The 23,938-nt window shown below is 40.7% G+C and overlaps 1 protein-coding gene across 1 annotated transcript; it reads right to left on the bottom strand.

Moving 5' to 3' along the window:
• Nucleotides 1-334: 334 nt before the first annotated feature.
• On the bottom strand, nt 335-19,509 carry LOC116464337 (EF-hand domain-containing family member C2-like; the record flags this gene model as incomplete). Its single annotated transcript, XM_032147595.1, has 3 exons — nt 335-586; nt 10,851-11,074; nt 19,359-19,509. Coding segments are annotated over 3 exons (627 nt in total), but the record flags the coding sequence as incomplete, so codon positions are not given.
• Between the last annotated feature and the right edge of the window lie 4,429 nt (nt 19,510-23,938).

Raw genomic sequence — 23,938 nt, 5'->3', positions numbered from 1 at the left:
TGCCCTGTCCAAAGCCACAAGCAATTCTTTTACTAAGGAGTCATTTAGTTTCATAAAACTGGATATGAACTCAATGATGAATAGGTGCTTTCTCTTACATTTGACTTTTTTCCTTTACTTGCCTTAACTTCAATGTTCCAACTCTAATTGATCATATTCTCTGTATTACTTGCACAGATGTATATTAATAGAGAGCACAAAATGAAAGTTTTCTAAATACCTACACTAGTGCATGGTTACTAGCATCATACAGTCATAACACACAACATTCCCAACAGTGACTAGTCTCCTGACCCACAAGCAAATTCAGAAGGTGGTTCTGTCCACTGCTCACCTTGGGCAGCTTACTCCTCCGGAGGAACATTTTTACAGCATCTCGGCCTGAGTTGTGTGGAAGCAATTCTTTGATTTCAATAGTATCATCACACAAGAAGTAATGCAGAATGAGTTCTCTACGGTCTCCAAACATCGAGACTGAGTCATCCCACAGGCAGAAGAAACACAAAATCTTGTCATGATACTGGAGGAACTGTTTTGGGGTGTCTAGGGATTTGTAGGGACGTAAGGGCTCTACGTGTTTTACAACCTGCAAATGGAGAAAATGTCAATAATAGTTGCAGGGTTTGCATAATCACTTCTAAGATATACACAATCAAGTGACAAATATATAAAGATATATTTTTGATCAGGCACTGTGGCTGATGCCTGTAATCCCAGCATTTTGGGAGGCGAAGGCAGGAAGACTACTTGAGTTCAGGAGTTCAAGACCAGCCTGGGCAACGTGGCAAAAACACAACTCTTAAAAAAAAAAAAAAAAAATAGCCAGGTGTGGTGTCACACGCCTGTAGTCCCAGCTACTTGGGAGGCTGAGATGGGAGAATTGCTTGACCCCAGGAGGTCAAGGCTGCAGTGAGCCATGTTCACACCACTGCACTACAGCCTGGTCAACAGAGTGAGACTCCATTTCAAAAAAAAAAAAAAAAAGATATATTTTTCTACAGATCATTCCGTGATTTTGTTTTTAATTTCAACTATGACATAGATACATATGCATCTATAACCAGTTTTAACTTTAAGAATTGGCCGGGTGTGGTGGCTCATGCCTGTAATCCCAGCACTTTGGGAGGCCGAGGCAGGTGGATCACGAGGTCAGGAGATCGAGACCACCTTCTACGAGAAAATATAAACTGGCTGGTGGTGGACCTGTGGTCCAGTACTCGAGATGAGGCAGGAAAAATGGGTAGAGACAAACAAGTATGAGGAAGTTTTTCATATTAAACATTAATACACTAAACTATCCTTCTGGCCAGGCGGGGTGGCTCACACCTGTAATCTCAGCACCTTGGGAGGCCACAGTGGGTCGATCACTTGAGGCCAGCAGTTTGAGAGCAGCCTGGCCGTCTCTACTAAAAATACAAAAAAGTTTAGCCAGGTCCGGTGGCAGGTGCCAGCTGAGGCAGGAGGATCCCTTAAACTGGAGGCAGAGTTTCCATGACCGAATTGTGTCACTGCACTCACCTGGAAAAGACAAACTCTGTCCTGGGTAGGGAATTTGACCAGAAAAGGGGAGAAAGGAACTTTCTGCGGTGGTAAAAATATTCTACATCTCGATTTTTGTGTTGGTTACTCAATTGCACACATTTTACAAAACTTATTGACCTATACACTTAAGATTTATATGTTTGACTCTATGTTAATTATATCTCAACCAAAAACATAATTTGTCTTTTCACTGGGAAATTCATATGTGTACATAATTCTTACTCATTCAAAGATTTTTGTGAAGGTAAAAGGGAAGAAATATATTCACTGTTTTATTTTAGCTCAAAAAGCTTTAGGTATCAAGGATAAGAATGCCCCGGAGAAACAGGAGCACAACAAATGGACAAGGTCTTAAGGTCTGCAGAGCCTCTGCCTTGGCTGTCCTCTGTCCCAGGAACCACTAGTCCCATAGTCTTCTTGATGCAACTCTTCCCTCTGTTTGCACTTTCGCAGACCTGTCGTGGAGTAAAACTGCTCCCATTTCATCTGATGTAACCAAATAGGACTGTTATATAAGGAAGTGCACACTGACAAGGGAGATGTTATCCCAAATCAGGTTATACAATCTTTTTGTAAATTCTTGAAATTTCTATCTGTCGAGGGCAGTCTAGGTGCAGTCTTAACCCAAGACAGTGGGGAGACATGATGGCTTTCCAAAGACTCTTCAGTCTTATCCCTGATATTTAAATGAAATTATGGGACCACTATTTCAATCGATTGAAAAATGTTTCTTTGGCATTATGAGGCCTCTAAGAAAAGCATTATTGATAATATACCATTGGGATTCTTTTCAGTCTAAGTTAAATTGTTTAATTTTAACTTTACAGTTCAAGACAGCAAACACTGCAGAAGTAAATGTATGAAAGTCAATATAGAAGCCTCTTATTAAACTCCTAATTTCCCAAAGATTTCTATATTTATTGAAGAATCTTCTCCCTGAGGGAATAATGCTAAAATGATGTTCCCACTCTGAAAGGAAATTATTTAAAACATTTCTTAGCTGTTCTTGGTATTTATTCTCAATTCCTGGCACAAAAGATCTTTTTCTGGGGGTGGCTGGCAACATGGCCGAATAGGAACAGCTCTGGTCTGCAGCTCCCAGCGAGATCAATGCAGAAGGAGGGTGATTTCTGCATTTCCAACTGAGGTATCCGGCTCATCTCATTGGGACTGGTTAGACAGTAGGTGCAGCCCACAGAGGGCGCGCTGAAGCAGGGTGGGGCATTGCCTCACCCTGGAAGTGCAAGGGGTCAGGGAACTCCCTCCCCTAGCCAAGGGAAGCCGTGAGGGACCATACCATGAGGAACAGTGTACTCTGGCCCAGATACTATGCTTTTCCCATGGTCTTTGCAACCCTCAGGCCAGGAGATTCCCTCGGATGCCTACACCACCAGGGCCCTAGGTTTCAAGCACAAAACTGGGCAGCTGTTTGGGCAGACACCAAGCTAGCTGAAGGAGTTTTTTTTCATACCCCAGTGGTGCCTCGAACACCAGTGAGACAGAACTGCTCACTCCCCTGGAAAGGAGATGAAAGCCAGGGAGCCAAGTGGTCTAGCTCAGTGGATCCCCCCAGCAAGCTAAGACCAATGGCTTGAAATTCTCGCTGCCAGCACAGCAGTCTGAAGTCGATCTGGGGCGCTGGAGCTTGGTGGGAGGAGGGGCGTCCCCCATTACTGAGGCTTATGTAGGTGGTTTTCCCCTCACAGTGTAAACAAAGCCGCCAGGAAGTTGTAACTGGGCGGAGTCCACCACAGCTCAGCAATGATTTTGTAGCCAGACTACCTCTCTAGATTCCTCCTCTCTGGGTAAGGCATCTCTGAAAGAAAGGCAGCAGCCCCAGTCACGGGCTTATAGATAAAACTCCCATCTTCCTGGGACACAGCACATGTGGGAAGGGGTGGCTGTGGGCACAGCTTCGGTAGACTTAAACGTTCCTCCTGCCAGCTCTAAAGAGAGCAGCAGACCTCCCAGCACAGTGCTCGAGCTCTGCTAAAGGACAGATTGCCTCCTCAAGTGGGTCCCTGACCCCTGTGCCTCCTGCTAGGAGACACCTCCCAGCAGGGGTTGACAGACACCTCTTAAAGGAGACCTCCGGCTGGCATCTGGAGGGTGCCCCTCTGGGACGAAGCTTCCAGAGGAAGGAACAGGCAGCAATCTTTGCTGTTCTGCAGCCTCCACTGGTGATACCCAGGCAAACAAGGTCTGGATTGGACCTCCAGCAAACTCCAGCAGACCTGCAGCAGAGAAGCCTGACTATTAGAAGGAAAACTAACAAACAGAAAGGAATAGCATCAACATCAACAAAAAGGATGTCCAAACGAAAACTCCATCTGGTCACCAACATCAAAGATCAAAGGTAGATAAATCCACAAAGATGAAGAAAAACCAGCACAAAAAGGCTGAAAAGTTCCAAAAACCAGAACATCTCTTCTCCTCCAAAGGATCACAACTCCTCACCAGCAAGACAACAAAACTGGACGGAGAATGAGTTTGAAGAATTGACAGAAGTAGGCTTCAGAAGGTGGGTAATAACAAACTCCTCTGAGCTAAAGGAGCATGTTCTAACCCAATGCAAGGAAGCTAAGAACCTTGAAAAAAGGTTAGAGGAATTGCTAACTAGAATAACCAGTTTAGAGAAGAACATAAATGATCTGATGGAGCTGAAAAACACAGCACAAGAACTTTGTGAAGCATACACAAGTATCAATAGCTGAATTGATTAAGCGGAAGAAAGGATATCAGAGATGGAGGATCAACTTAATGAAATAAAGCGTGAAGACAAGATTAGAGAAGAAAGAATGAAAAGGAACAAATGAAGCCTCCAAGAAGTACAGGACTATGTGAAAAGACCAAATGTACGTTTGATTGGTGTACCTGAAAGTGATAGGGAGAATGGAACCAAGTTGGAAAACACACTTCAGTACATTATCCAGGAGAACTTCCCCAACCTAGCAAGACAGGCCAACATTCAAATTTATGAAATACAGAGGACACCACAAAGATACTCCTCAGGAAGAGCAACTCCAAGACACACAAGTATCAGATTCACCAAGGTTGAAATGAAGGAAAAAGTGTCAAGGGCAGCCAGAGAGAAAGGTCAGGTTACCCACAAAGAGAAGCCCATCAGACTAACAGCAGACCTCTTTGCAGAAACCCTACAAGCCACAAGAGAGTGGGGGCCAATATTCAACATCTTTAAAGAAAAGAATTTTCAACCCAGAATTTCATATCCAGCCAAACTAAGCTTCATAAGCAAGGGGGAAATAAAATCCTTTACAGATAAGCAAATGCTGAAAGATTTTGTCATCACCAGGCCTGCCTTACAAGAGCTCCTGAAGGAAGCACTAAATGTGGAAAGGAAAAACCAGTACCAGCCGCTGCAAAAACATACCAAATTGTAAAGACCATTGACACTATGAAGAAACTGCATCAATTAATGGGCAAAATAACCAGCTAGGATCATAATGACAGGATCAAATTCACACATAACAATATTAACCTTAAATGTAAACAGGCTAAATGTCCCAATTAAAAGACACAGACTGGCAAATTGGATAAAGAGTCAAGACACATCAGTGTGCTGTATTCAGGAGACCCATCTCACATGCAAAGACACATAGAGGCTCAAAATTAAGGGAGGGAGGAAGATTTACCAAGCAAATGGAAAGCAGAAAAAAGCAGGGGTTTCTATCCTAGTCTCTGATAAAACAGACTTTAAACCAACAAAGATCAAAAAAGACAAAGAAGGGCATTTCATAATGGTAAAGAGATCAATGCAACAAGAAGAGCCAACTATCCTAAATATATATGAACCGAACACAGGAGCACCCGGATTCATAAAGCAAGTCCTTAGAGACCTACAGAGAGATTTAGACTCCCACACAATAATAATGAGAGACTTTAACACCCCACTGTCAATATCAGACAGATCAACGAGACAGAAAATTAACAAGGATATTCAGGACTTGAACTCAGCTCTGGACCAAGCAGACCTAATAGACATCTACAGAACTCTCCACCCCAAATCAACACAGTATACATTCTTCTCAGCACCACATCACATTTATTCTAAAGTTGACCACATAATGGGAAGTAAAACACTCCTCAGCAAATGCAAAAGAACGGAAATCATAACAAACAGTCTCTCAGACCACAGAGCAATCAACTTAGAACTCCGGATTAAGAAACTCACTCAAAACCGCACAACTGCATGGAAACTGAACAACCTACTCCTGAATGACTACTGGGTAAATAACAAAATTAAGGCAGAAAGATATAAGTTCTTTGAAACAAATGACAACAAAGACACAATATACCAGAATCTCTGGGACACAACTAAAGCAGTGTTTAGAGGCAAATTTATAAGCACTAAATGCTCACAGGAGAAAGTGAGAAAGATCTAAAATCAACACACTAACATCACAGTTAAAAGAACTAGAGTAGCAAGAGCAAATAAATTCAAAAGCTAGCAGAAGGCAAAAAATAACTAAAATCAGAGTAGAACTGAAGGAGATAGAAACATGAAAAACCCTTCAAAAAATCAATGAATCCAGGAGGTGGTGTTTTGAAAAGATCAACAAAACAGATAGACTGCTAGCCAGACAAAGAAAAAAACTGAGAAGAATCAAATGGACACAATAAAAAACGATAAACAGGATATCACCACTGATCCCACAGAAATAAAAACTACCATCAGAGAATAGTATAAACACCTCTATGCAGATAAACTAGAAAATCTAGAAGAAATAGATAAATTCCTGGACACATACACCCTCCCAAGACTAACCCAGGAAGAAGTCAAATCCCTGAATAGACCAATAACAAGTTCTGAAATTGAGGCAGTAATTAATACCCTACCAACCAAAAACAGACCAGGGCCAGATGGATTCACAGCCAAATTCTACCAGAGGTACAAAGAGAAGCTGGTACCATTCCTTCTGAAACTATTCCAAACAATAGAAAAAGAGGCACTCCTCCCTAACTCATTTTATGAGGCCAATATCATCCTGATACCAAAACCTGGCAGAGACACAACAACAACAACAACAAAAAAAAAAAAAAAAGGGAAATTTCAGGCCAATATCCCTGATGAAGATCAATGCGAAAATCCTGAATAAAATACTGGCAAACCAAATCCAGCAGCACATGAAAAAGCTTATCCACCAAGATCAAGTCAGCTTCATCCCTGGGATGCAAGGCTGGTTCAACATACGCCAATCAATAAATGTAATCCATCACATAAACAGAACCAATGACAAAAACCACATGATTGTCTCAATAGATGCAGAAAAGGCCTTCAATAAAATTCAACACCCCTTCATGCTAAAAACTCTCCATAAACTAGGTATTGATGGAATGTATCTCAAAATAGTAAGAGCTATTTACGACAAACCCACAGCCAATATCATACTGAATGGGCAAAAGCTGGAAGAATTCCTTTTGAAAACTGGCACAAGACAAGGATGCCTTCTCTCACCACTCCTATTCAACATAGTATTGGAAGTTCTGGCCAGGGCAATCAGACAAGAGAAAGAAATAAAGGGTATTCAAATAGGAAGAGAGAAAGTCAAATTGTCTCTGTTTGCAGATGACATGATTGTATATTTAGAAAACCCCATCATCTCAGCCCAAAATCTCCTTAAGCTGATAAGCAACTTCAGCAAAGTCTCAGGATACAAAATCAATGCGCAAAAATCACAAGCATTCCTATACACCAATAATAGACAGAGAGCCAAATCATGAGTGAACTCCCATTCACAATTGCTACAATGAGAATAAAATACCTAGGAATATTATTCCTTATAAGGGATGTGAAGGATCTCTTCAAGAACTACAAACCACTGCTCAAGGAAATAAGGGAGGACACAAACAAATGGAAAAACATTCCATGCTCATAGATAGAAGAATCAATATCATAAAAATGGCCATACTGCCCAAAGTAATTTATAGATTCAATGCCATCTCCATCAAGATACCATTGACTTTCTTCACAGAATTAGAAAAAACTACTTTAAATTTCATATGGAACCTAAAAAGAGCTCGTATAGCCAAGACAATCCTAAGCAAAAAGAACAAAGCTGGAGGCATCACACTACCTGACTTCAAACTATACTACAAGTTTACAGTAACCAAAACAGCATGGTACTGGTACCAAAACAGAGATACAGACCAAGGGAACAGAACAGAGGCCTCAAAAATAACACCACACATCTGCAACCATCTGATCTTTGAAAAACCTGACAAAAACAAGCAATGAGGAAAGGATTCCCTATTTAATAAATGGTGTTGGGAAAACTGGCTAGCCATATGCAGAAAACTGAAACTGGACCCCTTCCTTACACCTTATACAAAAATTAATTCAAGATGGACTAAAGACTTAAACATAAGACCTAAAATCATAAAAACTCTAAAGAAAACCTAGGCAATACCATTCAGGACATAGGCATGGGCAAAGACTTCATGACTAAAACACCAAAAGCAATGGCAACAAAAGCCAAAATTGACAAATGGGATCTAATTAAACCAACGAGCTTCTGCACAGCAAAAGAAACTATAATCAGAGTGAACAGGCAACCTACAGAATGGAAGAAAATTTTTGCAATCTATCCAACTGACAAAGGGCTAATATCCAGAATCTACAAGGAACTTAAACAAATTTACAAAAAAAAAAAAAAAAAAAAACATCAAAAAGAGGACAAAGGATATGAACAGACACTTCTCAAAACAAGACATTTATGCAGCCAAGAAACATGAGAAAAAGCTCATCATCACTGGTCATTAGAGAAATGCAACTCAAAACCACAATGAGATACCATCTCATGCCAGTTAGAATGGCGATCATTGGGAGGCCGAGGCAGGTGGATCACAAGGTCAGGAGTTCAATACCAACCTGGCCAAGATGGTGAAACCCTGTCTCTACTAAAAATATATAAAAAAAAAAAATTAGCTGAGTGTGGTGGCAGGCCCCTGTAATCCCAGCTACTCAGGAGACTGAGGCAGAGAACTGCTTGAACCTAGGAGGCGGAGTTTGCAGTGAGCCAAGATCGTGCCACTGCACTACAGCCTGGTCAACAGAGTGAGACTCCATTTCGGAAAAAAAAAAAAAAAAGAATAGCAATCATTAAAAAGTCAGGAAACAACAGATGCTGCAGAGGATGTGGAGAAATAGGAACAATTTTACACTGTTGGTGGGAGTGTAAATTAGTTCAACCATTGTGGAAGACAATGTGGCAATTCCTTAAGGATCTAGAACCAGAAATACCATTTGACCCAGCAATCCCATTACTGGGTATATACCCAAAGGATTATAAATCATTCTACTATAAAGACACATGCACACGTATGTTTATTGCAGCACTATTCACAATAGCAAAGACTTGGAACCAACGCAAATGCTCATCAATGATAGATTGGATAAAGAAAATGTGGCACATATACCATGGGATACTATGCAGTCATTAAAAAGGATGAGTTCATGTCCTTTGCAGGGACATGGATGAAGTTGGAAACCAGCATTCTCAGCAAACTAACACAGGAACAGAAAACAAAACACTGCATGTTCTCACTCATAAATGGGAGTTGAACAATGAGAACACATGGACACAGGGAGGGGAACATCACACACCAGGGCCTGTCAGGGGATGGGGGGATAGGGGAAGGACAGCATTAGAAGAAATACCGAAAGTAGATGATGGGTTGATGGGTGCAGAAAACCACCATGGCACATGTATACCTATGTAACAAACCTGCACATTCTGCACATGTCCCAGAACTTAAAGTATAATTTTAAATATATATATATTTTTTTCTTCATAAACCTATGAAATCCCACAGTGCTCTGTGCATTTTCATATAATCCAGCATTGTTCACAATCACTATCATATAACAACAACTGTTAGTGAATGAGTGCAGCCATATGCAAAGGGTGGCAATTCATTTGGATCCATTTCCTTCAAGTTCTCTCTGCTGGTTCTGAATTCTTTCTATTTATCTAGACTCTTTCATCCAGGGCATTTGGAAAAAATAAAACTGAATCCAAACCAAAAAAAATCCCTTTGTACATCAATATACAGGCATTTCACCTTAGATATTCCAGGATCAACAATATATATATTTCTCCAGAGGGCTGAATGCCTACAACAACATTAAAGAATAATTCTGCTGGGGCTGGGAGGCAGGAATAGATGAATGATCCTACAAGTGGCTTTTAAAAAGAGATCAAAACAGAATCAAAAGAGAATTTTGTCCTAAATTTTGTTACCTTTCTGCAAGGAAATGAATTATAAGTTTTAAAACAATAAAAATCAGACAAAACTCATCTATGGGGATAGAAATGAGAACAGCAGTTGTCTGTGGTGGGGAGCGGGACTGATTCGAAAAACACGAGGGGACTTTCTAGGGGAAGAGAATTGCTCTACATCTCAACCTGGGGGTAGGTTATAGGGGTACATGTATTTGTTAAGACTCATCCAACTGTACACTTAATTTCTGTGTATTTTACTGTGTGTAATCACACTCCAATAGAAAAGGAAAAAGGAAACAAGTGACAATGATGGAAATCAGGGTAAGAGTCAAGACATTTGCGATCCAGTCCCAGCAAGGAGATTAGCTGAGTGTTGTCACCTTCCACCCCTTTGAGTGTTCAAATTCTTCTGGAAAACAAAATTTGGGCCCAGGGACTGTTTAAAAAATAGGAAGACAAAAATAATACTAAAAATATTGAGTCTTTACTCTCTTACACTAGCTGGGGTCAGACCTTGTACATAAACATCCTTTCCTAAAGGGGGTATACCAGAATCACGGTCCTCCTTATTCTTCCAGAGCATCTTGGCATCCAGTGCCACCCTAAGAGGACCTGGAATTTCCTAGGAGGAAGAAAAGTGTACCCAAGGCTTGGTTCACTAAATCACCAGTATAGAAGCAAAGATCTTTCTAGCCAGAGTTAGGCAACTAAAATGCAAAAACACAAGCCAAGGAAATGTGGATACAACTCATACACCATCAGTGACCACAAAGTCAATTGTGGGTGCCTAGAAACTGTCTCACCTGTGCAGTTCACTGAAGACTCCTACTGCCTGAAAGAGAGAGTCTCTACAAAGAGAATTGGGGTGAGGCAGTGAGGAAGTCATTCTTGCTCTGTGGCTAACACTCAGCCTTCCCTCTAGTCCAAAGAAGAACAAAACAACTGGAATAACTACGGCTCTAAAAGCTCTTTCACATCTGCATCAGGAGTACAAACACCCTTTACTGACTTTCCAAAGGGATTTTTATTTTGAAGACAAGAACTCAATGAACGTCAATTCCTTACCTCTCTCCGAATCTTCATGTAAGGATCTTCTGGACGTTGTACTGGGGGATTCACTTTGACCCCTATTTTCCTCAAAAAGTTTCTTGTGAATGTATCACAGTCATAAATCTTGAATTTCCAGCCATAGAAGACAACCTCTGTGCCGACATTAAAATGATACACAGTATAAAACTGATCGTCATCAGGAGGCGGAAGAGTAATCCGATGACGCCGGATAAAAGTCCCTATGGCATGAAAGAAAATACAACTGTTTTATCATGTGGCTAACAAGTAAGAAGATACAGCACATTCACTAACAACCCTGAATACTTTCCCCCAACAGAAAACTGGGCAAAGGACTTGTTCTAGGAAGCAGCATTAGTACATTCCAACTCTGAAGGAGTCAGAAGGAGCTGAGATTTCTGAGGTTCAGAGCTCTGTGGCCAGCCTTGCATGTGGTTAGAGTTGCCTAAGTGGTGGTTGGGAAGTATTTTAATAAACCATAAAGACTGGGGTGAGGATGGGGGATGAAGGACAGAGGACATAGGCAGAATGATGAAAAATACCAGATGCTGCCATCACGTCTTTTCCTAGAACAAGCCTGCTCACATTCAGCCACCAGCAAGCACTCAATGTAAGCACACTCAACAGGCATTAGGGCAACAATGCAGAGTGCTCACAAAAATGTGTACTCATGGCTCAAAAAAAAAAAAAAAAAAAAAAAAAAGCTAGTAAGCTTTGGAATGATAGGTGCCAATACTGACTTAGAAGTTTCAATAAGGATGAATGACTTTTGGCTGCTGTGAAGTTTCATGGAATCTTCTTTCCTCTATCAATCTATTTTTCCTCCTCCTTCCTCTATAACCTCTGTCCACCTCCACCCAAGCACTACCTCAAGTGAGGGTTATCAGAGGCTTCATAGTTCTAGCCAGTGCTCTGGGCCAAAAGCTCTAGATCTCATCCCATCTTCTACTTCCAACCCTGATGCCCATTCATTTCTCCTCTTGAGAATATGTTCCCAGGGTCCCCATGTATATCCAAAAGAGTGGTCAGCCACTGGAGGTAAAAGGGTTCCTTGCCTACATGAGTGTACCAACTATACCACACCATACCAGCCAAGTTACCCAAATATTGCTGCAATCTGTTGTTAAGGATTGTTTAGGGAGCAGGCACGGTGGCTCACACCTGTAATCCCACCACTTTTGGAGGCCGAAGCAGGCAGATTGCTTGAGCCCAAGAGTTCGAGACCAGGCTGGGCAACATGGCAAAATCCTATCGCTACAAAAGAAAAAAAATTAATTAAAAAAATTAGCTGGGTATGGTGGTGCCCACATGTGGTCCCAGCTACTCGGGAGGCTGAAAGGTGGGAGGATTAGTTGAGTCCAGGAGGTCGAGGCTAAAGTAAGCCATGATCACACTATTGTACTCTAGCTTGGGCAACAGAGCGAGGCCCTGTCCCAAAAAAAAGAAAAGAAAAGAAAACGAAAAAAGAATTTTTCAAGGTTTGAGATTTTATCCTACTTGCAAGATGACAAGTTAGCCTTCCATAGTTTCATGAATGCTGGTAGAAGACAGGAGGTGCCTTTGTCAGAGATAAAAGGCAGTTTATTAATCAACAGCAGTAAGAATAGCCTGAATATTAGCATTTCTTTTTACAGTTTCCTAAGCCCCAATTCCCACAGGATGACACAGTAAGGGCCAGGTAATGTGTACATGCTGTGGGTTACATTACAGGAGAGTAACCCTTAGAGCTTAGGGAACCCAAATCTTCTATAATTAGCATTAAGCATCCCTGCTCTTTATCTCCAAGGGAGCTACTATCTTTATTAGACTTTATTCTGGAAGGAGACACTAAGCCTCTATCTTCCAAGGCTATAAGCAAACCTATACTTTGCTCCAGAGGGAGAGGATATTTTTTTCTTCCACAGCTACTTGCTATATAAATATCCTTGAAGAGATAGTCCAGAACAAAGAGAAGTCAGTGCCTCTGCTTGCAAGAGATACAGAAATGCATGATACCCATGGAGAATTGTCTCTCAATATCTGTAACTGACTTAGGCCTGAAAATCTACTCCAAGAACAAAGAGAAAAGGAAAGCAGAACTGTGGATCTAATGATTCAATAAAAATTGGCTTGTGGGAACTCTGCATGGAGTATTTTAATATAAAGATGTCAACCTATCTTCTCTGTATTTTATACAGCACTGAAAATGGTGCCTTTCCTCAAAGTCTAGAGACACTTAGAAATTAGTCATTGCTTATTCATTAAGGAATATTTAATGAATATCTTTATGTGCCAGGAATTGTGTTGGGCTCTCTTCCATTATTCTACTTATCATCTTTTCACTCTGTTGAGAGGAAATTACCTAAAATCATTTTCAACTTCTTTTCTTTGCAGCAATTTTTAATTACTTGGTGCATTAAATTAAAATAATAAAAGTATAAAATTAGAACTGGCCTAGAATATTTTTAAATTTACTACATAAAACATGATATAATTTTACTGCAAAAAAATTATACTTCAATTAGCCTTTAATTCATAGCACTGAAAACAGTATGCAAATTATTTAATCATTCAAGATTAGATATTCAGAACAAATTGCATACTTAAACATGTATAAAAGGATAGGCATTTCAGGTATTTTCAGGAACCATTATATACTACTTTAAAAATACTTATATTGTGACAGTTTTTAAAAGATATAAGAATTATTCAACAGTCAGAAGCTTCTTCAAAAATTCCATCTATCTTGCATTTTTACTTCATTATAGAAATTCAAATAAGCAAGTTAGTGATGATTTTTGTTCCATAAGACTTTGAATAGGAGTCCTATATTTTTCTAGGTGGGAAAAACTTGCCCACCCTCTGGGCTTTTAAATAATACTAATCACAATCATCATCATAGCCCTAGGATAAACTTTCACTTACACTGTCTCATTTAATCCTCAATAATTCTATAAGGCAGATAATACATGAAATATGAATATTCAGTTTAAGGATGAGAAAATCAAAGCTCAGAGAGGTTAAATGCCATGCCCAAGGTCATGCCCTAATGAATGGCAGTAAAAGACCTTGAAGTTGGGCTTTCAGACTCTAACTAAACACCATTACTTTCCATAGTTTGCACTGAGCTGTATCTCACTGTACTGCGGCTACATATTAATTGAGGAGGAAGAGCCCTAGGCATAACAGGATGGAAATGGATAAAAGAGCTACCAGCCACCATGAAAAGAAAAGAGAGATGAAGCTGCTCTTCGGAAAGAAAAGCCTCTCTCCTCTAAGGGGAAATTTCCAGAGATGCCCACCCAGTGCTATGGCAATGCACCCTGCAGGGCCTGCCCCACCAGCTGACTTGCCTCTCCCAGGAGCCTGCAGATCTCAAGCCCCCCAACTCTTCCTTCTCTTAGCCTCTACACTTCTCTCACTAGATGCTTCTCAGAAAAGGCCAGGGAAGTTCTTCTTGGTGACAAAAAAGAATCCTGAACACCCATGAGTTAGAGAGAAAAGGCAGGTCTAACACTAACAGTAAGGTTTTGATAACCAAAAATCTAACGTCACAATTCCATATTAATCAGAAAACCAACGTGGGCCATTTGAAATGTACAGTTGCACATGAGAGCTTTCAATAACATATTCATAGGATTTCTCAACTGTGTCCTTTGAGACTTAAAATTTCTAATTATCAGAATTTGTATGTTTTTAGTCTTCCACAATAAATGGCAGAAACTCCATCAGCAGGAATTTGTTTTGGGATATCAAAGAAATGGGCAGGATACCATGTCTTTGGCCCACATTGAAGAGCAGGTGAAATCATCAAGGTAGATAAAGATATTATTACAAAACAGAAAAACAACTAAAGCACCGTATTTGCCCTTTAAATTTTCAGATGTTTATCTTAACTGCCCAATAAAGACTATTGGGACACATGTCCAGCTTTTCCTCATCTTCATGTTTTACATTTCTCTTCCTTTGTAAAAGCCCTGCTATCTGGCTATACTCTTCAAGCTTTAACTTTCTAACATTTCCCTGTGGTTTAGATCAAAGTGACCATATATCCATTTATGTTTCATGTTTTTTTTTCTGAATGCTTTTTATGATAGCATTCCTCCCTCCTTATGATTTTCAAGTACATCACTATGACTATCTTCAGCTTGCCTTTGGAATCTGCCTATGTGAGATTTGAAATCAAGAGTCTGAATTGAAAAGTCTTAAAAGCCTTTCCAAGATTCTAAAAGAAGCTACATTTCATATTTCTTCTTGGATAGTTTAATAAAACTAAGATGAACTGGACAGGGGCCAGTGAGCTATAGGATTATGAGCTTTCACTTGAAAGATAATAATAATAATGCAAGTCACTAACCCAGGCCTGGGGTGTCCTGTGACCTCCAGTCTATCGTTTGTGCAAGTTTGGTGTCATGGTGGGAAAGTAATCAGAAAATAAGCAGAGCTTAGTGAGGGAATATCAGAACAAAATATTTAGATGAAAACCTGTAAGAAATTTTTTCTTTTTGCTACAGCAATACTATTACATAATCAAATACACATAAGTAAAACAGATGTCCACAGAAATTATAAATTGTAAATTCTTTGTTCTTAAATAATCTTCAACCATTTTCTAATGCATTCTTGCCAATCTTTAAAAACTGCCTTATATGTTTTAAATGACCCTAAAGAATCTAAAACCTCTTGTCCCTTTGTAAAATAAAATGTCATACTTTTAACCTTAAAATTTTTGAAAACCTGTTTTTAAAATGTTATGGTATTTCCATATTTCCTGAAAGATTTACCAGCAGGCCAAATTCACCAAATAAAATGGCCAGGGAGTGGACAGTGTATTAGTTGGAACACAAAGAACAATGAAGACAGCTCATATTACCTCCTCATACTCATCTTCCTCTTTTCCCACCACTAGAAAAACCAAGCAGAGACACTAAATTGAATTCCCTTTATCTTTCCATCACCTCCCCAGTGGCTCTCCTCTAACATGGTAGAATAGCCTGGTCATGATCCGGGCACCTCTGATTCCCAATCTCCATTCCTAGTCTTGACTTTTTTCCTGAAAACACATGCTAAGTTTCTACCTGCCTGGAGGGACATCACCACACAGATGTCTAACACTCCTTCAAAGGCCTCATGCCCTGAAACACACCCCAGATTCAAACCCCAATCCTGTTTCTTACTCTGTGTTCCTGGGCTTTATAAAGGTATCATGACTCAACCACAGAGACCTCTGAGGCCGATATAGTTTGGATATTTTTCCCCTCCAAATCTCACGCTGAAATGTGATCCCCAGTGTTGGAGATGGGGCCTGCTGGGAGGTGTTTGGGTTATGGGGGTGGATCCCACATGAATGTCTTTGTGTTGTCCTCGCAGTAATGAGGGAGTTCTTTCTGTTGGTTGCCGTAAAATCTGATTGTTAACAAGAGTCTGGCAAAAAGGAGGGGATCCTTTCTCTCTTGCTCCCCATCTTGCCATGTGACACGCCTGCTCTCCTTTCACTTCCACCATGAGTGAAAGCTTCCTGAGGCCTCACCAGATGCAAAAGCTGGTGCCATGCTTCTTGTACAGTCTGCAGAACTGTGAGCCACATAATCCTCTTTTCTTTATAAATTACCCAGCCCCAGGTATTCCTTTAGAGCAATGCAAAACAGACTAAGCAAATTACCTCCCTAAGCCTGTTTCCTTTTCTGTAAAAACTGACAGTGACAATAACTACTTTAGATGGTCATCAGGAGATTAAATGAGATAATGGTAAGGTAGGCACTTTTTCATTAGATATTCCCCCTCCTCACTCTCTGTACTTAATCACTGGCCAATGCACATCAACTCTGCCCACCAAATGTCTCTCAAATCCTTCCCGAATTTTCTATTCCTACCATCATTGTCCTGGCTTGGACACTCAGCATTTCTAGCCTGAACAATTGCAAAACTCTTGGACTGGTGGCCTTGCTCCCTTTCCTTTCCAATCTGGTGGCCTATTATTGCTCCATGAGATAAGGCTATGATGGGACTCAGTCCTTTTGTCCATTTTCCCAAAACATAGCACAGTGCCTGAGATAGAATAGGCTTCCAACAAACACTTCTTGGCAATGCTGGCTGGCTCCAAATTCATTATTCCAACCACCAGACATAATGAAGCCATGCTCTAAGAAAAACCTCAATCTCATGAGCACTGAAGGAAGTCCTTCCTTTGCACACTTAATGAGGCTGCATGACAACCTTATTCTCAGAGCCCATGGCCCTCAAATCCCTGCTTCTCCCCCTTGAACTCATTGTGGTATATCAATACAGAGCCCTCAGGCCTAGATTAATAATTAGTAAGCCAAATTTGTTCAGCACAGGCAGAAATCATGAGATGTGTTAAATAACAATAGGTAAGTAGGCTAAGTAGAGCATGGACATGTTAAACATAGAAAGAAAGGGATGGAAAAACCAAAAGATAACTGATTTTCAGTAGGTCGTAAATATACATGAGGCACCTGGACTCTAAATATTCATGATATGCTAAATGTATGAGGACACTAAATATTCATGAGCACTCAATATTTATAAGGCCTCAATTTGGCCACTCATTCATCGGTGACACACATTCTGGCCCCATGTGACCTCTGCCCAAGAAACACAAACAAAACCCAAGACTATCCAGCAGGCTTATTGACAAGCTACAGCCATGGCCAGGCACACTTCTCCCTGCATCTCTCCAACAGAGCAAGTGTGTGCCCTCAGCCTGAGGCCCCTTCTGTCAGTGGTTCTCCTTGCTTGAACCTCAATTCTGGTCTCCAAACCATACTAGTAGCAGGGAAGGTTAGTGAAACAGAGACAGAACCATTGTTGACCCCAGGATTCAGGCAGTATGGTCCTTCTGCCTACTTGTGCCCTGTCCCAAGTGTGTGAACCTACCCTATCACTTTCCCTCTTGCATCTCATCATGTGTTTTAAATTACTTTAATGTAACATGTGATTCATGCATTTTAATGTGATCCATGAGCCCTCTGTTTTGTAGCCTCTGGGAGAGCCTGCATGTACAATTCTCAAAGGCCACCACTGCATCCAGGTAACATCCCACACAACACTCTCCCTGCCACATGGAGAACAGATTGTAGGAGGAGCAAGAATGGAAAAAGGGAGACCACGTTAGGCAGCTATTCCATTCCTCTAGTCAACGGATGAGGGTAGCCTAGGTGAGGATCGTAGTGAAGGGGATGGAAAGACATGGACATATTCAGGATATGTTTTTCTAGGAGAGTGAAGAACAGGGATGGTAGTTATGAGCAAGTAGGGAAAGTAAAAGGAGTAGATATTGTAGTTAGTGAAGGCAATTTCAGAGACTGAGATACTGGAGGTGGCAATACTGTAAAAGGCAAAGAACCAACACCACACCCAAGAATCAGCTCCTCAAGGAACTGAGTACCCTGAAAGGTCATTTACGCAAGCGACCAAACACACACTCAAATCCTCTTATACTTCTAGCAGGCTGTCAGTGAAAAACCACCCCTATCTACACGAGGAAACAAACAAATCTGTGACTCTGCTCTCCTCCGCCCCTACACCAGACCCCTAACCCCAACCCTACCCATGTCCATTCCCTACAATACAACTTCTAGCAGCTCTGTCAGAAAGTTCTTCCTCTTACTGACCTGAACCCTGACCCCTAGGTCCCATCCATGAAGATACAGAGAATAAGGTCACCCCTTCTCCACATGACAGCCCTTTAGATTCCTGAGGACATTAATCAAGCACACTTGAGTCTCCCCATTACAGACAAATATCTCTTTTCACTATTCTGTCTTGCATATGACAAATGTTCAGCTCTTTCGCCGTCATAGCTGCTGTCCCCTGAAGTCATCCAGAACTCAGCAGCATCCCAAGAGAAGGACCCACAGCACAAACGGAAGAAATCAGTCATCTCCATTGATCTCTGCCATACTTAATGCAACCTAGGATTAGCTTCTCTGGTGGCCACATCACAGAGTTAACTCTTACTTGTGGCTGAGAGGAGTATGGACAAAGATGACTGGCATACACAGGGTGAAGGAACAATGACTCTCTGGTGAGGTACCATCGAAGTCTGTAGTTAACAGGTTTGAGGATGGGGGGGGGTGGTTGAAACAAATGACAGTAAATTCAAGAAAGAAGAGAATACCAATCTGGAAGCTGCAGTGGAGAACAGCTTTCTCTTCTCCCCTAATGGTGTTGTGAAGGAAGTGATCTGCTCACGGCAAGGTGACCAAAGGGTTTGAGGAAAAAGTCAAAGGCACAGGAGAGTTTACTCATACCAGAGCAGCACCTGAAAGGATACAAGTATGCCACGGAGGAGTGAGAGGCCCAGCCAATGCTGACGTGCGGAGGGTACAAAGCTGGTAAATCACAATCAGTAACTACACGCTAATGGCATGTTTATATTCACCACTGCCAGCAGGTTAGACAACCTAAACGGTAACATGCAGTCTTTCGAAAAGCTAAAGGCAGGCAGTATATAAAGGCAGGAGTCAGAAGTGAAGGAACCATAACTCCGCTTTAAATAGATACCTTGAAGCAATCCACTATTTTTCACCTCTGGTTCATTTACTTGAATTGTGTCATCTTCAGGGTAGAAGTAGATTTTGTAGTATCTTATTCTGTACTTGGTTTGGCTTCTATTAAGTACTTTCTCTTCCAAATATGCATCAAAAGATAATACCTGTTGGAATCATAGTTAGAAACTAAGAAATGAAAAGAAAATTCAGCAAACTTAAAATCAATGAAGCAGCTGCCTGTATACTTTTTCTTAACATAAAGAAAAAAGTAGAGAGAATTTTTCCAAGAAGACATTCTACAAATCAGCTATGCAAATGGATATACAATCTAAGATAAAATACATAAAGGTTATTTAATACTTTTATCACCATCTGGTTAAAACAAGGAAATGATATTCAAGTAATACATCCATCGTTCAACTCTTATAAACTGAACTAGCGTGTGCCTTTGGGATTTCACAGTGGGATTCTAAATGTATATGTTATAGAGACAAAATATTCTTTCCCACAAGATGAATAAGTTTTGTCATTTTTTTCCCATTAACAAAAACACAAAGCTGCCTCGGTTCTGGCATAAAATTATCCTAAGTGTTGGTCCTGATGATTGCTTGCCTTCAGGGAATTCAAGCAGGCATATCTGAAATTCATCCAATGCCCTGGAGACCCCACCTTACACTTCGGGAACCTCAAGGAGCCTAGCCCAATGCTAGACTCAGACTCATCTTGTATGGGGGTGGTAGGGAATAAGGCAGGGAAGGACAGGTGGATTCTAAAGCAGTTATAGTAAAATTCAGAGACAGTCAAAAATATCTTTGAAAATTCCTTAACTACTTTAGAAAAACTGTGCCTCTCAGTAAGTAAAACACAGCCCATTTTTCTCCCATGTTGAAGCAGATGACTGCCTGCTTCTTCAGCTGAAGACCAGTTAAAATCATTTCTTTATGCTTAGGTACAATGTTGTATGAATAATATATATCTTTAGCCATTGGAAACATTCTTAATATGGCATCCTGCTCACACACTGAGCACGACAAGGTAATTAAGGACAACTGTGGGAAAAGTAGATTCAGGCTACCATTCCAAACTTGACCTGCGGCTCAAGCTCTCTGAGAGCTCCATTTAAATATTCTCTTTGTCTCTCACTTTTGATCAATTTTTATAATTGAAGTTGCAAAACTTAACTGTGCATATAACTCCAGGGTTATTCAATGTGGACAATAAGATATATACGAGTGAGTCTGTTAGATGCAATCTATCCTCTACGGGTGGTGGTCAGTTAACCTAAGTAAGAATACATACTCCAGGAGTGTTTAGCATATTTTCTTCAGAAGCCCCCACTTCAGAAGTGGCTAACGGAATGCCTCAGTAGCTTTTTCTTTGATCAACACAAGAAGCTTCGTCAATTGCCATAAATGATGTTAGAATAAATTCTAGTGAAATGATTATATTCAAAATGCACCTATCAGTTACAAATACTAACCAGGCACTGTCCTTACAGGACAGGTTCTAAGAGTCTGGTGAGCCCAGAGATCTACTCCCTTCAAAATGGCACCTTTGGCTTTATTCTCGAATAGTCCTATGTTCAGTTGCTTTCTTAAAGAATTCGTCTGGTCTGACTCCAATTAGGTTAACTAAACCCCATTGCTAGAATGCTGTCACATTTGTATTGAGTGAACATTTCAGATAAGATGCTGTTGGACAAGTATAGAGTTTCCTTCTGGGTGACAAAAAAGGCTTGGAACTAGATAGATGTGATGGTTGCACAGCCTTGTGCATATGTTAAATGTCACTGAATTGCACACTTTTAAATGGCTAATGGTTAATTTTATGTTATGTGAATTTTACCTCAGTTAAAAAAAGATATTAGATACTGAGTCGTGTTGGACACTTTAAAATGGTGAGTTTTTGTTACGTGAATTATATTTCAACTTTTAAAAAGTAGGAGGAGGGAGCTGGCTACAGTGGCTCAGGCCTGTGGCAGGAAGATCACTTGAGCCCAGGAGTTCGAGACCAGCCTGGGCAACATAATGAGACCCAGTTTTTACAAAAAAAAATTTAAAACTTCGTCAGGCATGGTTACGTGTACTTGTAGTCTCAGCTACTAGGGAGGCTGAGGTGGGAGGATTGCTTGAGCCCAGGAGATCGAGGCTGCAGTGAGTTATGACCTCACCACTGCACTCCAGCCTGGGTGAGAGAATGAGACTCTGTCTCAAAAATAATTTTTTTTAAAAAATGAGGAGAAAAAAAGATGTTGGAACACCTAAAAGGAGAAAGAGCTGGGGCTTCATCAAACTTTCAGTGTACGTAATATTTAATCTGAGATTTTTTTTCTTTGTAATCAAGTAGGCAAGTGTAGAGAGAATATTCTTGGCTCTCACCCACCTCTATATACTGAATGCTACCAGTATAAATTTGTGAATGACTACACTGGCATAGGTCAACTGACAACTGTCATAGGTTATCTGTCATGTATGTAATCATTTATCAATCAAATGATGCATCAAAAGAGAAGGATGCTAAATTGAAATAAAGAGAAAAGGAAAAACATTATCTTAGGTTGGGCTTCAATATGTCTAGATGAGGGACAGACTGAAATTTCATATTCTGCTCCCATGAGAATACAGGGCTGTCAAACTCCAGCATGAAATACACAGCAAGTCAGAATGAGGTAGAGATGGAAAGATAAAAAAGGAAGAGGAAATTATAAAATGTGGCAAAGTAGAATGTAAGAGGAGACACACCAAATAGATTAGAAAGTGATCTTTTTAATCACAAAAATAAATGATCTAATTGTAATGGAACTTGATGTATGGGAGAATCCAGAAAACAGAACCTAAAATAAAAACTGTTAAAAATGAAAATTTATAGGAACATAATTATGATGTAAGGTGTTATCATCATTTATGATGTCAAGCAGAAACTAGATAAATAAGGTCCTAGGCCGGGCACGGTGGCTCACGCCTCTAATCCTGGCACTTTAGGAGGCCGACGCAGGTGGATCACTTGAGGTCAGGGGTTCGAGACCAGCCTGACCAATATGGAGAAACCTCGTCTCTACTAAAAATACAAATATTAGCTGGGCGTAGTGGCACATGCTTGTAATCCCAGCTACTCAAGAGGCTGAGGCAGGAGAATCGCTTGAACCTTGGAGGTGGAGGTTGCAGTGAGCCGAGATGGTGCCACTGCACTCCAGCCTGGGTGATAGAGTGAGACGCCGTCTCAAAAAAAAAAAAAAAAGGGGGGGGGGGCCTAGAGGATGTAATTGGCTGCAATTTTCTTGAAAACAGAATATAAATATCATTTTGTATTCTGTTTTCAGATCACAGGGCATGTGATCTTCAGTCCTCCACAGGCCTCTGCAGGCCCTATGATATTATGTGAGGTTACCTACCTGATCCTCAAAGCATTTGGAATTGTAATCTTAGCCTAGAGGATATAAAACCTTAGACCAGGCACAGTGGATCATGCCTGTAATCCCAACGCATTAGGAGGCTACATCAGGAGGATTGAAACACTTTAGGCCAAGAGTTCTAGACCAGCCTGGGCGACACATGGGTCCCCGTCTCTCCAACAATTTTTCTTTATTTAACTAGTCAGGTATGGTGGTGCGTGCCTAATAGTCCAAGCTGCTCAGGAAGCTGAGGCAGGAGGATTGCTTTAGCCCAGGAATTTAAGGCTGCACTGGGCTATGATCATGCCACTGCATTCCAGCTTGGGTGACAGAAAAACAGAAAAGAAAAAAAAAGAAAAAGAAAAAACCCCTGAAATCTGAAATCAACTAGCTTTAAATAACAGGTATATGATTTCCTCATTACAAAGGAAAAATTTTAAATGTTAAGTTTCTGAATTCAAGATCTTCTTACAATTAAAGACAAAAGAATCTCAAAGCAGTCAAGAATGCATTTTGATGGGCAAGGAGTTCTAACTTGATATATGGTGCAAATTTAGCTTTGTAGAGAAGAATCTATCCTATCTTCATGACAGTTGTTATTTGCTTAGCATTGCGTATCCCAAACAGCTGGATTTTAACATTAGATTCCTAATTTTCACTTAAAATGTTTGAAAATGATTCTTGTCTGATGCAGTATGACACAAAAAATAATTGCGTGGAGAAGATTGTCCATTGCAGGCCAGACCATGCAACTGTAAGGCAAAGGCAAAAGCCTAATCTCTTAGAATAAATCATATAATCTTTAAACATGGGGAGGCTGATGTGGCCAATATGTGAGTCAGAAAGACTATCACTTCAGGAATCAAACATCTAAGTGTCAAAAACTTACAGCTGAGGCCAGGCACGGTGCCTCACGCCTGTAATCCCAGCACTTTGGGAAGCCTAGGTGGGCAGATCACGAGGTCAGGAGATCGAGACCATCCTGGCTAACACGGTGAAACCCTGTCTCTACTAAAAATACAAAAACTTAGCCAGGCGTGGTGGCGGGCTCCTGTAGTCCCAGCTACTCGGGAGGGTGAGGCAGGAAAATGGCATGAACCTGGGAGGCGGAGCTTGCAGTGAGCGGATATTGCGCCACTGCACTCCAGCCTGGGCGATAGAACGAGACTCAGTCTCAAAAAAAAAAAAAATCTTCAGCTGAA

The sequence above is a fragment of the Hylobates moloch genome, unplaced genomic scaffold, assembly GCF_009828535.3.
Source record: "Hylobates moloch isolate HMO894 unplaced genomic scaffold, HMol_V3 SCAFFOLD_445, whole genome shotgun sequence".
NCBI lineage: Eukaryota > Metazoa > Chordata > Mammalia > Primates > Hylobatidae > Hylobates > Hylobates moloch.
This window is presented reverse-complemented; position numbering and strand designations above follow the sequence as displayed.